General features: G+C 41.6%; 1 protein-coding gene across 1 annotated transcript in view; it reads right to left on the reverse strand.

Moving 5' to 3' along the window:
* Nucleotides 1–13,070: 13,070 nt before the first annotated feature.
* The window catches only part of DDO (D-aspartate oxidase), a 26,856-nt gene continuing 21,277 nt past the window's right edge, over nt 13,071–18,649 (reverse strand). Inside the window, exon 5 of the mRNA XM_004372463.1 lies at nt 13,071–13,638. Coding sequence (XP_004372520.1) covers nt 13,071–13,638 — 568 coding nt within the window. The remainder of the gene's footprint in view (nt 13,639–18,649) is intronic.

Raw genomic sequence — 18,649 nt, forward strand, 5'->3', positions numbered from 1 at the left:
AAAAAAAAGTATAAGAATATTCCTTCTTACTCACCTCACAAAGGTGTTGGAAAGATTAAAATTAGACAGTTGTGAAGTGTTTCTAATTCTCCTAGGGAAGACTGAAGACATGTTTTGTGCATAAACTTATTCACTGAAACCTTTAAATAGTCACAATGATTCCATCTCACAGTTTTTCTCCATTAAAAGCCCAGGATTCTGCTGATCAAGCCGTCAGTTCCCTCATCTCTAAATAGTTCTTTAAAAATCATTCCACCTCTAACCCAAAAGTGTTTAATAAATGATGGACCAAAAAAAAAAAAAAAAAATCTTACTGCCACTTCACACCCTTCCTGGATTAGTCAGAAGAGAAACTCCAGCAGTCCTGCCTTGTGTAGGAGTGGAATTATTGCCATGTCTACTCCTTCACTTCCTATTCTCTAAACACATTTTCCTTTGTGTCCTTCCAAATAAAAGAACTAGCAAATGCATTACCTGTGGTTTATACACCCTCCTCACATCTGTACATATCTGCGTTTTCTGCTCTTTCACTTAAGCTTTAATGGGTAAAGGCATGGCCCACCCTCAGCACAATGTATCATCTCCTTCATATATCTTCATGCTCTACACACCACCACCCCTTGGCAACAAGCACTTCCAGCTCTATCAGAGACCCAATATATGTGAGTTTCTCTAAAATTTCCACCTTTTACTCTACAACTCTCCCCAACCCCGACTAAACCAGCTTTCAACTGAGATCTAAAACATAGTCATATTAAGATGTAAATCACTAGTGTCTACTTAAAGAGCTACCAGTTCCCATCAAGCAGATTCCTTCTCATGGCAATGCCATGTGTGTCAGAGTAGAACTGTGTTCCATAGGGTTTTAATGGCTGATTCTTTGGAAGTAGACCATCAGGCCTTTCTTCTGAGGTGCCTCCAGTTGTACTCAAACCTACAACCTTTCAGTTAGCAGCCAAGCATATTAACCATTTGCACCACTCAGGAACTCCACTTAAAGACCTACCCCTTTCTAAATATTTTAACCTCATAGACCTCTCCCTTGGGACTCTGATATACCTTCCCTCCCTACCCTTCATTCATTCATTCCCACATCCATAACCAAAAAACCCATAGTGACCCTATAGGACAGGGTAGAACTGCCCCGTAGGGTTTCCAAGGAGTGGCTGGTGGATTCGCACTGCAGACCTTTTTGTTAGCAGCCGAGCTCTTAACCACTGCACCACCAGGGCTCCACATTCCCATACACCTGCACCAAATGACGAGAGCAGAGGGGACATTCCCTTATTGTTAAAAGTCACTACATATCATACGAGATGGTCTAATGGGGGTATGTTGCAAATAAGAACAGTTTGGAAGATGGAAAAAAAGCCCTTACATTAAGAAATAAAATCCCAAGAAGGGAATTTCAGGTGAAATTTGAGGGTAGTAATCGACTCGAGGAAACCCTAGTGGTGTAGTGGTTAAGAGTTCAGCTGCTAACCAAAAGATCGGCAGTTCGAATCTACCAGGCACTCCTTGGAAACCCTATGGAAGTTCTGCTCCGTCCTATAGGGTCGCTATGAGTCAGAATTGACTCAATGGCAATGGGTTTTTTTTTTTTTTTTTTTGTAATCTACTCGATGGCAAGGCATTTCGTTTTTGGTGAACAGACCAAGGTAATTCTGATTACAGGGGTCTGTAGTCCTAGGCGCTCAGAACTGGGTTGGGGAGATGATGATGGCTCCTTTGGTATGGATGGCACATAGTATTCAGCTGCAAGCAACAGAAGCTTACTTTAGTTTAAGTAGAAAGGGATCTATCGTCAGTTATGTGGCTTACTAAATCATGGAAAAGTAGAGGAACAGATGTCAACTGAGCTACTGGGAACAATTTCCAACTGTCTCTGCCATTGTTGGGAAAGCAGCTGCCATCTGTATAGGTCGAAGCAGAATCAGGAAGTAGTTGATATTGAACCACGATGCCTCTGTCATGCTCTGCACCAGCGAAAACGGATGTTTGGGCCCTGCCTCTTTCCATACTTTAAAACCTTTTGCCGTTGAGTTGATTCCAATCCACAGTGACCCTGTAGAACAGTAAAACTGCCCCCATAGGGTTTCCAAGGCTGTAATCTTTACTGAAGCAGACTGCCATATCTTTCTTCTGTGGAGTGGGTGGTGGGTTCAAACTGCTGACCTTTTGGTTAGCAGCCGAGAGCTTAACCACAGGGCTCCTTTTCCACACTTTACTGAGTTCCAAATCCAAGTTTGAAGTGACTTCATGGGTCCAAAGAAACCTAAATCAAATATGGAAACCTAATTGTAAGGGAGTCTAAGAAATGTAGTTTTTAGCTTTCTAGACTCTACAGTACAGGAAGGCACATTCTAAGGAGGATGAAGTAAGTGTTGAGCAAGTCAGTTCATAGTATCTACTACATTGTATTCCTAACAAGTAAAGTTTCAATAAAACTCAAGACCAATCTTGAAGTATTAAAATTTTCTCAAGTGCCTTCCACCTTCCCCAGCCTCAGTTAAAAACAAAAAACTAAATATAGTTTATTTTTTTCTTCATGATCTCAAAGTCATACCATAAAAGTTATTTTACTGTGTTGTAAAAATAACAACGCTCCCAATAACTATTGAGAAATGTAAGGTTATTTGCCCCTGAACTGAATGACCTCAGAGTATGTTATTGCTTTAATCCCTCCACCCTCATAGCTCTATCAGTTCTCCACTGTCAGTTTTCTCTGATGATTGATGTCAATTGTGCACCAGGCTTTCCACATCTAAAAAAAAAAAAAAAAAAAATCCTCCAAAGTTAAAAAAGAGCTCTGGATGGACAATCTCCAGAAGAAAAGTGAGAAGTAAATGAGGCAATTCCAGTTCTGCCCTTTACCTTCTCACCCTCTTGGATCCTCTCCCCTTGTTTCACACCCATCCTACTCTCTGTCGCCCAAGCATGGACTCAGTTCTCTTTCTGTGGGTTTTCTTAGCATAGCTTTCATGAGATTTTATTTCTAAAATAACTTTCCTAAAGGTAAATGAAAAAGTAACAATGGTAAAAATACAAATAGCACAAAAGTAGAAACTTGTTTCCAAATTACTGGAGTCTGTTCCTAAAATATAGTAAGGTAAGAAAGATGTTTTCTGGGTTTCAAAGCTCCTTAAACCAAGAATATTACACTTTGGCCCCAAGGGCTAAAACTTCATGATCACTACCACATGCCTCCTTTCCTCCCAGTTCAAATTTTCCTCCTCAACTAAGGAGCTTATAGCTGCCAGCTTGTCTTCTTGAATCCCAGAAGCTGGTCTCCTATCTATCAGAAAACAGGAAAGACTTTTCTTTATCAAATATCTAATAATGTTCTCATTCCAAACTCCAAGAGTTCCTCCTTTGTTTCTAGTTTCTACAGCGTATCAGGCAATGGGGAGAGTTTTAGTCAATGAGCCAGCCTTTCTTGCTCAGATAGGCAGTTTCACCCATGTTGGGTGCCTGAATGGTTATCTCTGATGAGTTTCCCCCTTCCGTACAACAAGTGGTCTTGCAAGTGCCCACCCTTGAAAGGTCCATAAGGAAATAGTTTCTAAACCACACTGTGACAAGAATTAGGACACAGAATAAGAAGAAGGTTATTTTTATACTCACTCCTTCAGCTATCTATTGCTGTCTTGCTACTCAGGCAATTCTATTCTTGTTATTTTGTCTTTCTACTTTATTCATCTATACGACTATATGAACTATATGGACTATAAGAAGAAGAACATGGCATCAGTTTTTGAGGAAGTCTCATTAACAACCTGCAATATGCAGATGACGCAACCTTCCTTGCTGAAAGTGAAGGGGACTTGAAGCACTTACTAATGAAGATCAAAGATCACAGCCTTCAATATGGATTACACCTCAACATAAAGAAAACAAACTCCTCACAACTGGACAAATAAGCAATATCATGATAAACGAAGAAAAGACTGAAGTTGTCAAGGATTTCATTTTATTTGGATCCACAATCAACACCCGTGGAAGCAGCAGTCAAGAAATCAAAAGACGCATTGCACTGGACAAATCTGCTGCAAAAGACCTCTTCAAAGTGTTGAAAAGCAAAGATACCACCTTGAAGACTAAAATATGCCTGACCCAAGCAATGGTGTTTTCAACTACCTCATACGCATGTGAAAGCTAGATGATGAATAAGGAAGACCGAAGAAGAACTGACACCTTTGAATTGTGGTGCTGGCAAAGAATATTGACTATACCATGGACTGCCAAAAGAACGAACAAATCTGTCTTGGAAAAAGTACAACCAGAATGCTCCTTAGAAGCAAAAATGCTGAGACTATGTCTCACATACTTTGGACATGTTATCAGGAGGGATCAGCCCCTGGAGAAGGACATCATGCTTGGGAGAGGATCAGCATAAAAGAGGAAGACCCTCAACGAGATGAATTAACACAGCGACTGCAACAGTGGGCTCAAGCATAACAACAATTGTGAGGATGGGGCAAGACCGGGCAGTGTTTTGTTCTGTTGTACATAGGGTTGCTATGAGTTGGAACTGACTCGATGGCACCTAACAACAACAACACAACTTTATTCATCATCTGTGCATGGACCATAATAGATTATGGCAGCCAAAAGCTCCTCTAATAACTAGAAAAAAGCTGGATAAAATACAAAAGTCGTATTTTTAAGGACATCAGAGATCTATGGAATCAATGAGGACTGGGTGAATTGGATTCTGGAGAAAAGAGAACCCCTTTTACATTTTCTTCCCCTGAGGGCGTTCGTCATTTAGGGGCATGGGTTAAAGCACAGGGACTCTACTGGGGGTGGAGGGAAGGTAAACAAGCTAGGCTTTTGGCAGTCCTATGGGGCTGATCCCCCAGGTGTCTGTCAGTTTGTCGTACTGTGGGGGCTTGCGTGTTGCTGTGATGCTGGAAGCTACACCGCCGGTATTCAAATACCAGCCGGATCCTTCTTTGTTTCCAACTTTCGCATTCCAAGCACCAGTAATTATCAATGCATCCTGATTGCATGTTCGATCAATTTCAGACCGCAGAAGTTGGTAAAAATCTTCTCTCTTCATCTTTCACCTTAGTGGTTGGTGCATAAATTTGAATAATAGTCGTATTAACTAGTCTTCCTCGTAGGCGTATGGATATTACCCTATCACTGACAGCGTTGTACTTCAGGTAGATCTTGAAATGTTCTTTTTGATGATGAACGCAACACCATTCCTCTTCAAGTTGTCATTCCTGGCATAGTAGACCATATGATTGTCCAATTCAAAATGGCCAATACCGGTCCATTTTAGCTCACTAATGCCTAGATATCGATGTTTATGCTCCATTTCATTTTTGACGAGATTCATACTTCATACATTCCACGTTCCAGTTATTAATGGATGTTTGCAGCTCTTTCTTCTCATTTTGAGTCATGCCATTCAGCAAATGAAGGTCCAGAAAGCTTGACTCAATCCACATCATTAAGGTGGACTCTACTTTGAGGAGGCAGCTCTTCCCCAGTCATCTTTTGAGTGCCTTCCAACCTGAGGGGCTCATCTTCCAGCACTATATCAGACAATATTCTGCTGCTATTCTTAAGCTATTCACTGGCTAATTCTTTTCAGAAGTAGACCTCCAGATCCTTCTTCCTAGTCTGTCTTAGTCTGGAAGTTCAGCTGAAACCTGTCCAAGATGGGTGACCCTGCTGGTATTTGAATACCAGTGGGATAGCTTCCAGCATCACAGCAACACGCAAGCCACCATAGTATGACAAACTGACAGATGTGTGGGGGATGGGCTTTAGAGAACCAGTTCAAATTCTGACCATTCACTAGCTGTGTGACTTCTGGGCCTGTTATTTAGCCTCTGAATTGCAATTTCCTCAGGTCTAAAAGGAAATTTTAATACCTTAGACTTGTGAAATTTTAAAGAGATAGTACATGTAAAAAGCACCTAGTCCATAGTAGGTACTCAATAGATGTTAGTTTCTTTCTCTCCCATTGTTTTCTTTTTTCTTCTAAACTTCTGATTTTCTGGTCATTCTTCTTCATTCATCTAGAACTCACACTCCAATTAAGAAACCCATTCCTGTTGCTTCCGGTATGGACCTTGGCATTAACTGCTTTGCCTCTTTGATCCTAAATTCCCATATATTCCTCTCTGACCACAACGTTCTATCTCTCTGGTTCTTTCACTTCTTTCCTCTTAGGGCTCATGGTTTTCCCTCCTTGGTCGTCTAGCACAGACTCAGGGGCCTCACTCTGGCCACTCTGAGCAGTATCCTAGATGGTCTTACCCTCCCAATCCTTTGACTCCACTCATCCTGCAGCCTCCCAGCCCTGAATTTATCTGGTCACCATCTTTCACATTTCACACGCTGCTGATTACTGGAGAAAATCTCACGAAAACTCTCTTGAGCTACCATTCCAGTTATTGCCCCTTTTCTCTATTCCCCTTCATTGCAAAACTCCTAAAAAGAATTGTCTTATACTCAGTGCTTCTGCCTCCTCTCTTCCCACTCTCCCTAAGGCCACTCCAGTCAGACTTTCTTCCCCCAACCTCAGTGAAACTGCTCATCTCATGGTGGTTTCGCTCCCAAGACAGTTTTCTTCATCATATTCCTTCTTGCTTTTTAGACAATTCAGTGCCTGAGAATCCAGGCCATAAATGTATTCTCTGTGGATGCAAGCTGTGAAATTTTGACAGTAGATAGATTTTTAGAGTTTTGAAGGAAAATCGGTCAGAAGGCCAGTAAGAGAGCTTGTTGAATGGGGCTTACTAGATTTCGCAAATTTAAGATGAGATAATGATGTTGCATCGATAGTTTACTAACCTGATCATTCAACATAAGCGCCAGGCTTGGTTCCTGGAACTGAGTATAGTGTGAAAGGAATCAGGCATGTCTCTGCCCTCATGGAGCTTATAGTCTAGTGCAGGACAAACTACTGTCCTCACGGCAAATCAGCCATCTGTTTTTGTAAATAAAGTTTTATTGGAACACAGACACACCTATTTGTTTATATATTATCTATGACTTCTTTCATGCTACAATGGCAAGTCGATTCTGACTCACAGTGGCCCTATAGGACAGAGTAGAACTGCCCCTTAGGGTTTTCAAGGATCGGCTGGTGGATTCGAACTGCCAACCTGTTGGTTAGCAACCAAGCTCTTAACCACTTTGCCACCAGGGCTCCTATGTGTGGCCCACAAAGGCTAAAATATTCACATAAATAGTTTGCCATCCCCTGGCCTACTGGAAATTGAACTCTGTTTCTCCATCACAGGGGATCCACTTGTCGTTTGTAAGCTGACTTAGGTAAGAGGTTTTTTTAACTCAAATAAGCTCAAGGAGAAAGAAATATTATGATAAAATATTTCCCCATGGCATGCATAGGCCAGAAATTAAATAGAAGCTTTACTCTTAGAGCATGAGTTCTTGTTATACAAATTGGCTGTAATTTAATTCTGCTAATTAAAGAATATAATCTGCATTACTAAGATCACCATTGGTTATAACAAGATCTTTAACAGGAACTAATAATACATTCAGGAACTAGTGTGGATGCAAGAAAGAAACTGTTGCCTGAGCAACACAAGGGCTTTGTTTGGGTAACTTTAACTTTGTTTATCCAGCAATGGGCAATAACAATGATAAAGGAGATAAGGATATGTAAAATGTTCTACCTTGGTGATGGAGCTGGTAGTGATAGGAAAAGAAAGGACAGAATTTTTTTTAGCAAATGCCAGAGTCATCAAACATTGGATTTGCTCTGTGATGTTTAGATTTTAGTCTCATAGCTATAAAAAAAGCATATTTGTTATTGAAATTACTGCAGGAAAATAATTGCTTCTTTTTGAGGAATCTGCAATTCTCCAGCACCCATCCCTTTTCCTCCCTTGAAACAATTGTTTTTAAAAATGTGAGATTTCTGAAGAATGTAGAATTGATTGTCCAGCCAAATCTTCTGAGAAATGAAACTGAGTCAGGACCTGAGGTCATTCTCGAGGTTCCTCAAAGGCTTGTGGTTCCCTGATTGTCATCTCTTTGCTGCGTCCGCTCTCTTTCCCAGCTTCCTCTGCATAAACCTCAACAACCTGGACTGTCAGCCCAAGTCTCCATGTCTCCAGAGCTTGCCATCACCAGAAAATGGTTTTGTTGAAGTCTTTTAGTACAAACTCATAAAAGAAAATCTAATTGGCTTAACCCAATTTATAGTTTGATACTTTTAGCAGAAAATGCTAAAACTTTTAAATTTAGATTGACCTTGACATTGACACTGTTGGAAGGAAAATGTAATCTATAAGTCAATCAGAATTAAAAGGTTTTACTGGGTGAATAAAACTGGTCGAGAACAGGGAGCACACCTCCTGAGAGATGAACTCGTCACAATACAATTTTGTTCAGTTTATATACAGCACAGACTGTTAGGGGATTTCCTAAAAGGAAATTTTAAATGATTGGCTTTCATTCACTTAATTGGCAGCTTGGATTGGTTTATTAGGTTTTCGTGTCTGCATTTTATAGGCTAGTTATGGCTTATCTAATTATTTAAACTTTTCCCAGAAAAACTTTATCACAAGTTTTTAGTTTCTGGGAAGGGTTAAGATTTAAGTTTAAAAGGGGGTAGGGGTGGGGGGCATTTTCTTTAACAACACCAAGCCAGAAGACTATATTCCCAGCTTCCCTTGAATCTCAGTATAGCCCTAAGGCTAAATCTTATACAGCGAGATATAAGAAAAGTGTTGTGTGAGTCTTCTGGGAAGTTTTCTTGGCAGTAGGGCATTTGGGCTCCTCAGTTTTCCTTTTCCTCCATCCTGTTACCTACAACATGGATGTGAAGATATGATGGCTGAAGCTCTGACTGCCATTTTGGACCATGAGCACAAAGGCCACACTCTTAGGGAAGCAGTCACAGCAGGAAGGAGCCTGGGTCCCTAATGATGATGGAATCCCCACATCAGCCCTGGACTGCCTATATCCAGGCTTCTTTTATGTGAAAGAGAAATGCATGCCCATCTTGTTTAACTGGCTATTTGGGGGATTCTGTTACTTGTAACTGAACCTTAACCTAACTGATAGCTCCCTCTGATTCAATATGCTATGGCCAGAGAGGCGGGGCATAGGAGCTGCTGCCCACTTAGTGAACCCCCATACCTGAGCATATTTCCCAGGAAAGGTGGCCTGGGCAGAATGGGCAAACCATTTGGAATATCCACCACAATGGCAGAGTGCCATCACCAGATGACTTGGGTCTGTATGGAAGGGAAATACTAGGATAGATGAGAAGTTTGAAGGTGAGCTATATAGTAGAGCTTACACAGGTGTAAAAATTATAGTTCAAGGGGAACAGGCTCTGGGAGGTGGAATTGTGGGTGTCATGACTGCAGGCAAGGTTGGCAGATGGAAGTCAATTGTTCTGATAATAATTGAAAAAACATTGGTTATTTTTTCAGGGATCTGACAGACTCATTCCCTTTGGCTACTTAGGGCAGTGATTTATAGGTGGCAAAGTCACTTAGGATAATAAGGGCCCCAGGCTTGGTGGTAAACTGCTGAGATTTTTCAAGAAGAAAGGGACCACTTAAACATCTAAATCGGCTTTTCCTGAGTGAACAATACCCTGAGGAAACAGGTTTCAAATGTGTCTCCATCATTCACACCTTCAAGAAGAAGAAGAAAGATGAAAGGAGCCCCCTCCCCCACCCCAAAAAAATTGCTCATAGTGCTACATTCAGTTCAATATTTGAGAGGCCATGAGAGCCCTGGAACGGGTTTCCCAGAACTGTAACTCCCAGCGGGGTATGGGTTCCACCGTCGTTTTCTTTCTTCTCTCTGAAAGCTCTTAATTTATTGAGAAAAATCTGTTTTAATATCAATTGGTTTGGGTGCACCTATTCAATAAAATGAAGAATATATGTCATTTTTAAGAATAGCCTTTTCTCCTATGACCGCATTCTACCCGGCTGTGGCCTTTCTGTTGATCTTCTTTTATTCCTAAAAATTCCTAAAAGTTGCATAACCTCTCTATGCTGAACAAGCGTGGTGCCAGCAATGTCCATGCTCTCAACACTACAGTGTGTTTCTGGATCATGGGCACAGCAGGCACAAGTTGAACATAAAGGTCAGAGACTTGAAAGTGGTTTTTAAAGAAAGAAATCACTTGTTCTCCATGTTCAGGAAAAAAAAAATAGTGGTCTGGAATAGAAAAAAAAAGTCCCTTCTATGGTGGCCCAGATTGCCAAAGAAAACCTCAACTTATATAAATGGGGAATCTGTTAGACAAAGATGGACAACTGTCTCTGGGTAGCTGGCCTCCAGCCAGTGAGGTGATTCCCTGCATTTCTAGACAGCCACTTTGGGAGACAGCTAGTTCCTATAGGCCACGGTGCCGGAAATGCCTAAGGGCACACCCGCTTATGCGAGCACATCTCTCTTAGCTGGATGCACCAAGATGGGGAGGGAAGAAGGGAAGGATACTGGTTATGGTAACAGTGCAGCCTTACTCAGAGAGGAGGGGAAGAGGGAGAGGTGTTCATGGTTCTCAGTCACGGCATTAGAACCCCTTGGGGAGCTTTGAATAAATACTGATCCCTGGGCCCCACCTCCCAAAGATTCTAATTTAATAGACCTAGGCCAAGGCTGAAGGAAACTTGGTGGTGCAGTGGTTAAAGTGCTCGGCTGCTAACCGAAATGTCCCTGGTTCAAGCCCACCAGCGGCTCCACGGGAGAAAGATGTGGCAATCTGCTTCTGTAAAGATTACAGCCTTCTAAACCCTATGGGGCAGTTCTATTCGTCCTATAGGGTCGCTGTGAGTCGGAATTAACTCTACAGCAATGGGTTTAGGGCAAGGTTGAGGAGCCCTGGTAATGCAGTGGTTAGGCACTCTGCTGCTAACCCAAAGGTCAGCAGTTGGAACCCACCAGCCGCTCCTCGGAAGACAGGCCTGGCAATCTGCTTCTGAAAGGTCACAGTCTTCAAAACCCTATGGAGCAGTTATGCTCTGCACACATGTGGTCACCAAGAGCTGGGATCAACTCAAAGGCACCAGTGGGGCAAGACTGGTTTCAGTATTTTTTCAAACTTCCCACATGATCCTAATGTGTAGCCTGGGTTGGCAGCTACCCACCAAAGTAAATAAGAGATACTGGGAGCAAAGATTGAACAATTAGAGAAAACGAAATTAGGGCACGTAGCCATGACTACTTTCTCAAATATTGTAATATTGGGCTTTAGAAATATAAAACGCAAAGCAAAACTAAGCTGGAGCAGCAAACAGAAAGAAGTCATAGAGTGTGAGCCTACTTACATGGAATGAAAATACTACAGGATCTAAACCGTGGGCATAAGAAACAAATAAACGACTTAGAACAGCTGTAAAACTATTGAAATACTACTTATTATGAGCAGCATTTTCATTTTTAAGCATTTAAAATTTTTACTTCTTCCCTTCAAAATGCCATTTCAGTGGAACACATTATTTCTCAAGGATTGTGTATGTGTGTCTGTGTGTGTGTTTTCAGTCTAAGCTTGTACATTTCTCAGATACTTTAAACAGAATTGAGAACATTTGCATTTGGGGCATATAAACTCCAAAGCTTCAAATGAATCACACACACACACCTGGCACCTATTTTTTATTTCTAGTTCCTTCTAAATTTTCAAATTTACCGAGTTATCAGAATTTGATACAACAGCATCCCCTGGTGGAAATCTGTAGAAAAGAACCCACACTTGATTTCACTTGAGAATTTTAATACAGTAACGGTAAGCACTTGACTACTCCCCTAACAGCTGACGAACACACCCAGAAGCACCTTGAAAGACAGGCCTGGCTATCTGCTTCCAAAAGGTCACAGCCTTGAAAGCCCTATGGAACTGTTCTACTCTGCAATACATGGAGTCACCATGAGTCGGAATCCACTCGACGGCAACTAAAAGGGGATATATAAGATCAACTAGTACACTGGTGAGTCCTTGGGCTGTGTACATGGTTAATGTGCACTTGCTACTAACTGAAAGATTGGTGGTTTGAATCTACTCAGAGGCACCTCAGAAGACAGGCCTGGCATCTACTTCCAAAAAAATCAGCCATTGAAAAGCACATGGGATTGCCATGAGTTGGAGTCGATTTGACAGTAATTGGTTTAACTGCTTTTTACCATTCACACAAGCCATGAACATATTATATACATGAACATATTAAAGGGTTTGAGTAAACCTGAGTCAAGAAACCAGGTTAAACATACTGAACTCAATAATTCCCAAAGTCACTTGACCATGAGATATCCCCCTCTCTTTCCCCAATACTTTTTAACAACTTGCAGAGAATCCTTTGGTTATATTTCTTTTGGAATTATTGTTCCCTCTTAATCAGCAAATTAGCTCCTTGGCTGCACATGATGTTCAATTTTCAAATACACTTAGGCAAAGTCAGCCATATGAGAAGCCAGCTCTCAATCATTTGTTGTAATGGAATGGACAACTCTTAGGTGATTAACCCCAGGCAGCAACTGAGCCAATGCCACATCCTTGGGCAACTGCATCCTCATCTTCTACCATTATTACCAGCTGAGGGGAGGAAGAGGTTACCACTGGTATTAGCAGTAATCATGCTTTGTCTTCAATTTACTGTAATAAGCCTGTATTGAGTGATGGCCATGTAATTTTATTTAGAGGGATTATAATGCTCACTTGGCTAAAACCTAAGAAGATCATGGGCAGCTCTATAAGTTACTGTGATTTACCTGTTTTCCATACATTATCTCCTGTGGATTTATGAGCCAAAAAAGATGTCAAAATGCCTACAGCTGCCACCATCTATGTAAATTAGCATAGATCCTTGGACACCAGGTCTAAAAGAAATCTTACTTTATAACAAATATTTTTTAACAAAATAGAGCTTTATGCCCTATGTCATTAGTATTAGATTTCCTAAGTCTGCTAACTGTTTCATCATTGCTAATTTTGAAAACAAAGAAATGTCTAAGTAAATTTTCATGAAGTAGAAAAGTTATTTGAACCTGATCCAGTGCTTAAATTGTGCTCTGATCAATAATCTCTAGGGCCATTTGCTATCATGTCATGTCGCCTACAGCTTCGCCTTGGGAGCAGGGTTCCTCAGGGCATGGACCCACTCACTCACCAACTTGGTGGCCTCCAGAGCCATGCCCCAGTGCACAGAGATGCCCCCACTCCCATGGCCATAGTGGTGGACAACAGGCAGCTTCCTGCCATCTTTGACTAGGAGCTCTTTCTGCAGCCGCACATCCGGCCTAAATGGCCTCAAGCCTACCTTCTCCTCTATGTCATAGGCTCTATGCAGGGAGGGCTCGAGGGCACAACATCGGGAAAGGATATCTTTGCTCATTTCTGGGTCTGGTGACAGATTCCAGTCTCCTTTTTGCCTCGTTCCACCCAGGGTTACAGTGGATGCACCTGGGTAAATATAGGTCAGCCCACTCCCTTCTCGGATAAAATGCCTCACCCAGGGAGCCTTAACTTTGAGCACTTGCCCCCTCACAGGGAGCATCTTTGAGTCTCCTGCAAGCTCTCTGCTTCCAAGGCCTGAACAGTTGACCACGATGTCAAAGGACGGATGAAGCTCCCACAGGTCTTCTATTCGCCGCTTGAGTATCAAGCCTCCACTCCCTTTTATCCTGGGAAAAAAGAGAGATCATAGGCTAGTTTCCTGCTCAACCACTTACAGGAAGTGAAGGACAGGAATGTAAAAACAAAGATGAGGCAACGATCCAAGGGACAAGCACCACGAGAGCTTCCAGGGGCCCATGCAGGCCAAATTTAGCCATCGACTGCCTCACGTCCTTGGAAACAGGGGATTCCTAAAGTGGAACCTAAATAAAAACCTATTTTGGAAATTCAAATCAAAGAAAAATGTGTGCCTTGTCTCTATGTTTTATAGATTTCTTATATTATTCTACCAAAAAAAACCAAACCTGTTGCCATCAAGTTGATTCTGACTCATGGTAACCCCATGTGTTACAGAGTAGAACTGCTCCATAGAGTTTTCTTGACTGTAATCTTTATGGAAGCAAATCACCAAGACTTTCATCTGTAGGGTGCGTTCATACTGCCAACCTTTAGGTTAATAATCAAGCTCAAACCATTTGTGCCACCCAGGGATCTGATGCTAAATAAATACCACGTTAATCTTGGTTCTTTAAACACCCAAGCATTTCTTGTTTATATCGTTCATTTAACACCTACATTTACTGCCTTGGACATTTTGTCTCATACTGTTAATTCTTGCATGTTCCTGGGGACTAGTCTGGTCTCCCTAACTAGACAGTTGGGGCAGAGGCCACCTATCAGTTGGAATCGACCCAACGGCAATGGGTTTTTTAATAAGAGAAAGAGACTATCAGTGACTTTGTTCAACAGACGCAGGTGGTGGGCCTGGGTGCAAGGCACACTGCTAAGAGGGGCCAAAGATGGGTGGAGTATAGTGCCCATCCTCAAGGAGATTACAAAGTTGCTGGAAGACGGAAGTGAAAATAACTTGTAGAATGAAGTAAGTTCCCGGTGAGAGGCGGTGTGGAATCAGAAAGCACGGGTTTAGGTCCCAGTTCTGCCTCACGTTAGCCTTGAGCTCTTGGCCATCTCACTTCACTTTTCTGATCCTGTTTCCTCATCTGCATCATGGGGACATTTCCCTTGCCTGCCCCAGAGGATGGTTGTGAATTTCAAATGAAAGAATGGAAATGACAGTACTTTGAAAGTGATTAAGCACAATAAACTCTAGGGGACTAATATCAATACACTCTTAACTCCTCAAGGCAAGAGACTATGTCTTTTGCTTCTTACACTGCCTCGAACCCAGCTCAGTGCCTAGTGCCTAGTGGACTTGAAGGAAGTGTTGGCCGGTACTGAAGACATAATGAGATCCTAGTTTGGGTGGCACCACGTTGGCATCCTTTCTCTCCGACTGCTGTGATTCAAGCCTGTTCCAGGGGAATCTGGAACAAACCGACGCGGGAATCAGAGGTAGAATGTTTACTGACCTCCAGGGAAAGCAGTAGTGGTTTATTCCAGCTGTTCTGAACACCATCTGCCTTCAAAGGCCAGATACAGAGAAGTTTAACGCTGAAGAAAAGCATAAGAAAGGATGGGAACTTCAGGAGCAAAAATAAGAGGTGACTGACAAGGTAGTAAATGATGTCATGGTCCAGATAGACAACTGATTTTAACTTAGCAGGGAGGGGCTGTCTGAAGTGATTCTAACTTTCCACCCTCATTTTTAGGTTGTAAAGTTCAATTGAAATTTGTATTAAGATGATCAGGAAGTTGGTTGTCTCTTCTGACACTAGTTCTAAAAAATGCTGCAAATTGATGAGAGTGGAAGAGCTCCATTGCTGCTCAACTACATCACAGACCCTGACTCCAATAGCTCAGTTTTCTATTCTGTAAAATAACAGCACTGGATTAAATCAGTAACTTGCAAACTTCTCCCCAATATTGCTAAAGTGTCAGCTGCTTGGGTGGATGGGGCTGGGTGGGGTCTCCATCTTTTCAGTCTCCCCACCCCTTCCTCCTACTGCAAAGGCCACTGAAGTACCTCCGCTGAGCAAGAACAGTTTGATACCTCTGGATTAGATTCATTTATTATTTAACAAATACTTGCTGAGGACCTGCTCTGTGCCAAGCACCGTGCTAGGCTAAAACATCTCAAAGGCTCCATCTTGCTCTAAGATTATATCCTAAGCTGGCACTTTTACTCTATGCCTCCCTGCTTGTTATTCTGAAAATCCATGGAAGATAGTATGTTGTTTACCTGAGACTAAGGAAATCAAAGAGAAGAATCTGGCAAATATCCACTCTTCAGGGTCACAGAGAGTCAATAAAGCCAATGAATTAGTTTTTGGTATAACTAAAAGTGGTTAAGAGAGAGAATGAGGTTGGAGTTACTGTTTTTTTCTGAGTAAAACAATTCATGGACGTAAAAAGTTGTTTTTTTTTTTTTTTTACCTTCTTTATTATTATTATTATTGTACTTTAGATGAAGGTTTACAGAACAAATAATTTCTCGTTAAACAGTACACATATTGTATTATGACAATGGTTAACAACCCCATGACATGTCAATGCTGTCCCTTCTCAACCTTGGGTTCCCTATTACCAGCTTTCCTCTCCCCTCCTGCCTTCTAGTCCTTGTCCTTGGACTGTTGTGCCCCATTAGTCTTATTGAAGTTAGAAGTTTTTAATACAGCAAAATTTATGTTTGTAAGTTTTCAGCTCTCTCAGTGGAATAATTTGGATTCAGGAGATTAGACAATATTTTTTAAACATATAATAACAGATGAGTGTTTTTCAAGGTAAAATAACTCTATAACATTATTTTTTTCTTACACCAGCATAGAAAGAAGAGGAAGTTGGAATTTTGCACCAATACTGATCAACAAATTTAAGAGGTGAAGAACATAAAGAAAATATAAAGATTCTAAAGAAGAATCCTGATCCAAAGGGGGAAAAATACGGAACAGAATTTCAAATTCTCAACGGAATCCAGACTTTCTGGATCCAGTGAGGCTGGATAAACCCCAAAAACTATTGTCCTGAGATAATCCTTGAACTTAAACCTCAAACCAAAACTATCTCCTGAAGTCTTCTTTGAACTAAACAATACCGTTGTTGCTGTGTGCCTTCAAGTCGATTTCAACTCATAGTGAGCCTATAGGACAGAGTAGAACTGCCCCCGTAGGGTTTCCAAAGCTGTAAATCGTTATGGAAGCAGACTGCCACTTTCTCCTGCAGAGCAGCTGGTGGGTTCTAACCTCTAACCTTTCAGTTAGCAGCCAAGTGCTTAACCAATGTGCCACCAGGGATCCTTGAACCAAACAGTAGTTTAGCTTAATTAGTAAAGTATGTCTGCTTTGAGCATTGCTTTTAAAGAATTGTCTATGTAGGATCAAATTGACAACAGCAACTTGAAAGGTTAGATGAGAAGCTTAGGGGGTAGTAAGTTTATGTTAATGGTGATGGGATAATTTGGAAAAGGATAGCAAGAATGGTCACACAACTTGAAGAATGTAATCAATGTCATTGAATTGTACATGTAGAAATTGTTGAAATGGTGTGTATTTTGCTGTGTATATTTTCACCAAAAGATACAATTAAAAAAGTTTAAAAGGTGAACTTTCTAAAGGTTTATTATGTTACTGTAAAATGCAAGACCCAGTGCATCATACATGAATATGTCTGCCCTGTATACCTGTATATCACTTATGCTTAGTTATGGTTTGTAGCCTCTTAGAAAGGACATTTGGATTTTTAAATACTTTTAATTGATCATTATTGAACATTACCTTGGTTTTACTTTTCTTTTCATAAATTGTGGATTCCATGTACTAATATTTGAACATTCTTTTTCTGTGTTCCAACCATCCTAATCGAACCTCAGAATTATTTTCCTAATTCAAGGAAACAAGGAGACTTACCAGCCTTGAGATTTGAGCAAATTTCTTAAACTCACTGAACTTGTTTCCTCAACTATAATCTGGGGATAACAGTGCTGTGCTGAGGGGATTATGAGGTTTATGTAGGAATTCAATAAACGCAAATGTCCTTCTTTTCCATTTCAAGGATCCCCTGCTAGTTGCACTACTGATGAAAGCCCAATCCTTACCTAGCTGTCTGTTAAACTATTACACTGGATGGGCTGTTGGAAGGCCTGAGCAGACTTGCTGTGCTCCACACCTCCCAGGTCTTATACCTCAGGAGGAAACTTACTGAATGTGCCCATGGACTGGTCATCTTTATGCTGTTCCATGGGCAATGCAGTAAGATGGTGCCAGTGCATAGGAAGAAACTGTGCCCAGATGCTGGATGTTATAACAGATGACCAGGCTCTCACAAGGCTGCTTTTATGACCACATGAGGTAAGTATTTTGGAGGCTTTGAGCGACAGGGGTGGGGATATAAGGAGCTTGGTGACCTTCCTCTTAGGGCTTCCTGCAACTGGGTAAGGCTTCACCCTGGACAAGGAGAATACCATTGCCCCAATCTCCCATGAGGAAATGGGGATGGGGGTACTCAAAGATCTGTACTCACTAAATAGCCCCCTGTCCAATGTCTTCTCGTAATTTGCTGAACAGATGTCGCTTATCACTCTAAAACTTATAAAACTGCCCATTTTCACCAAGCTTAAAAGTAAGCCCTCTGCTGGACCACATCAACCTAGCACATAAAGGTTGGAGATGGTTGTCTTCCGGGCCCCTTCCTTCAACTTGGAGTCCCTGGGTGGTTCACACCATTAAAGCGCTCAGCTGCTAACAGAACCATTGGGGGTTCCAGTCCACCCAGAGGCATCTTAGAAGAAAGCCCTGACGATCTACTTCCAAAAAAGCAGCCATTGAAAACCCCATAGAGCAATTCTACTCTGACACACCTGGGATGCCACAAGTGGTTCCTTCAACTCAATGAGAGATCCAGCAAGGAGAGAAATTGAGCAGGTTGTGCCCCTGAGAAGGGTGGGTGCTCCACTGAGCACTTCTTTTTTTTTTCCCATAGAAAAATTTATATATACATTGTTATGTGACCCTGATTGCTCTCCCCATATTGTGACAGCACACTCCTCCTTTCCACCCCTGATTCCCCACGTCCATTCAACCAGCTCCTAACCCTCTCTGCCTTCCCATCTCACCTCTGGACAGA

The sequence above is a fragment of the Trichechus manatus genome, unplaced genomic scaffold (assembly GCF_000243295.1).
Source record: "Trichechus manatus latirostris isolate Lorelei unplaced genomic scaffold, TriManLat1.0 scaffold00017, whole genome shotgun sequence".
NCBI lineage: Eukaryota > Metazoa > Chordata > Mammalia > Sirenia > Trichechidae > Trichechus > Trichechus manatus.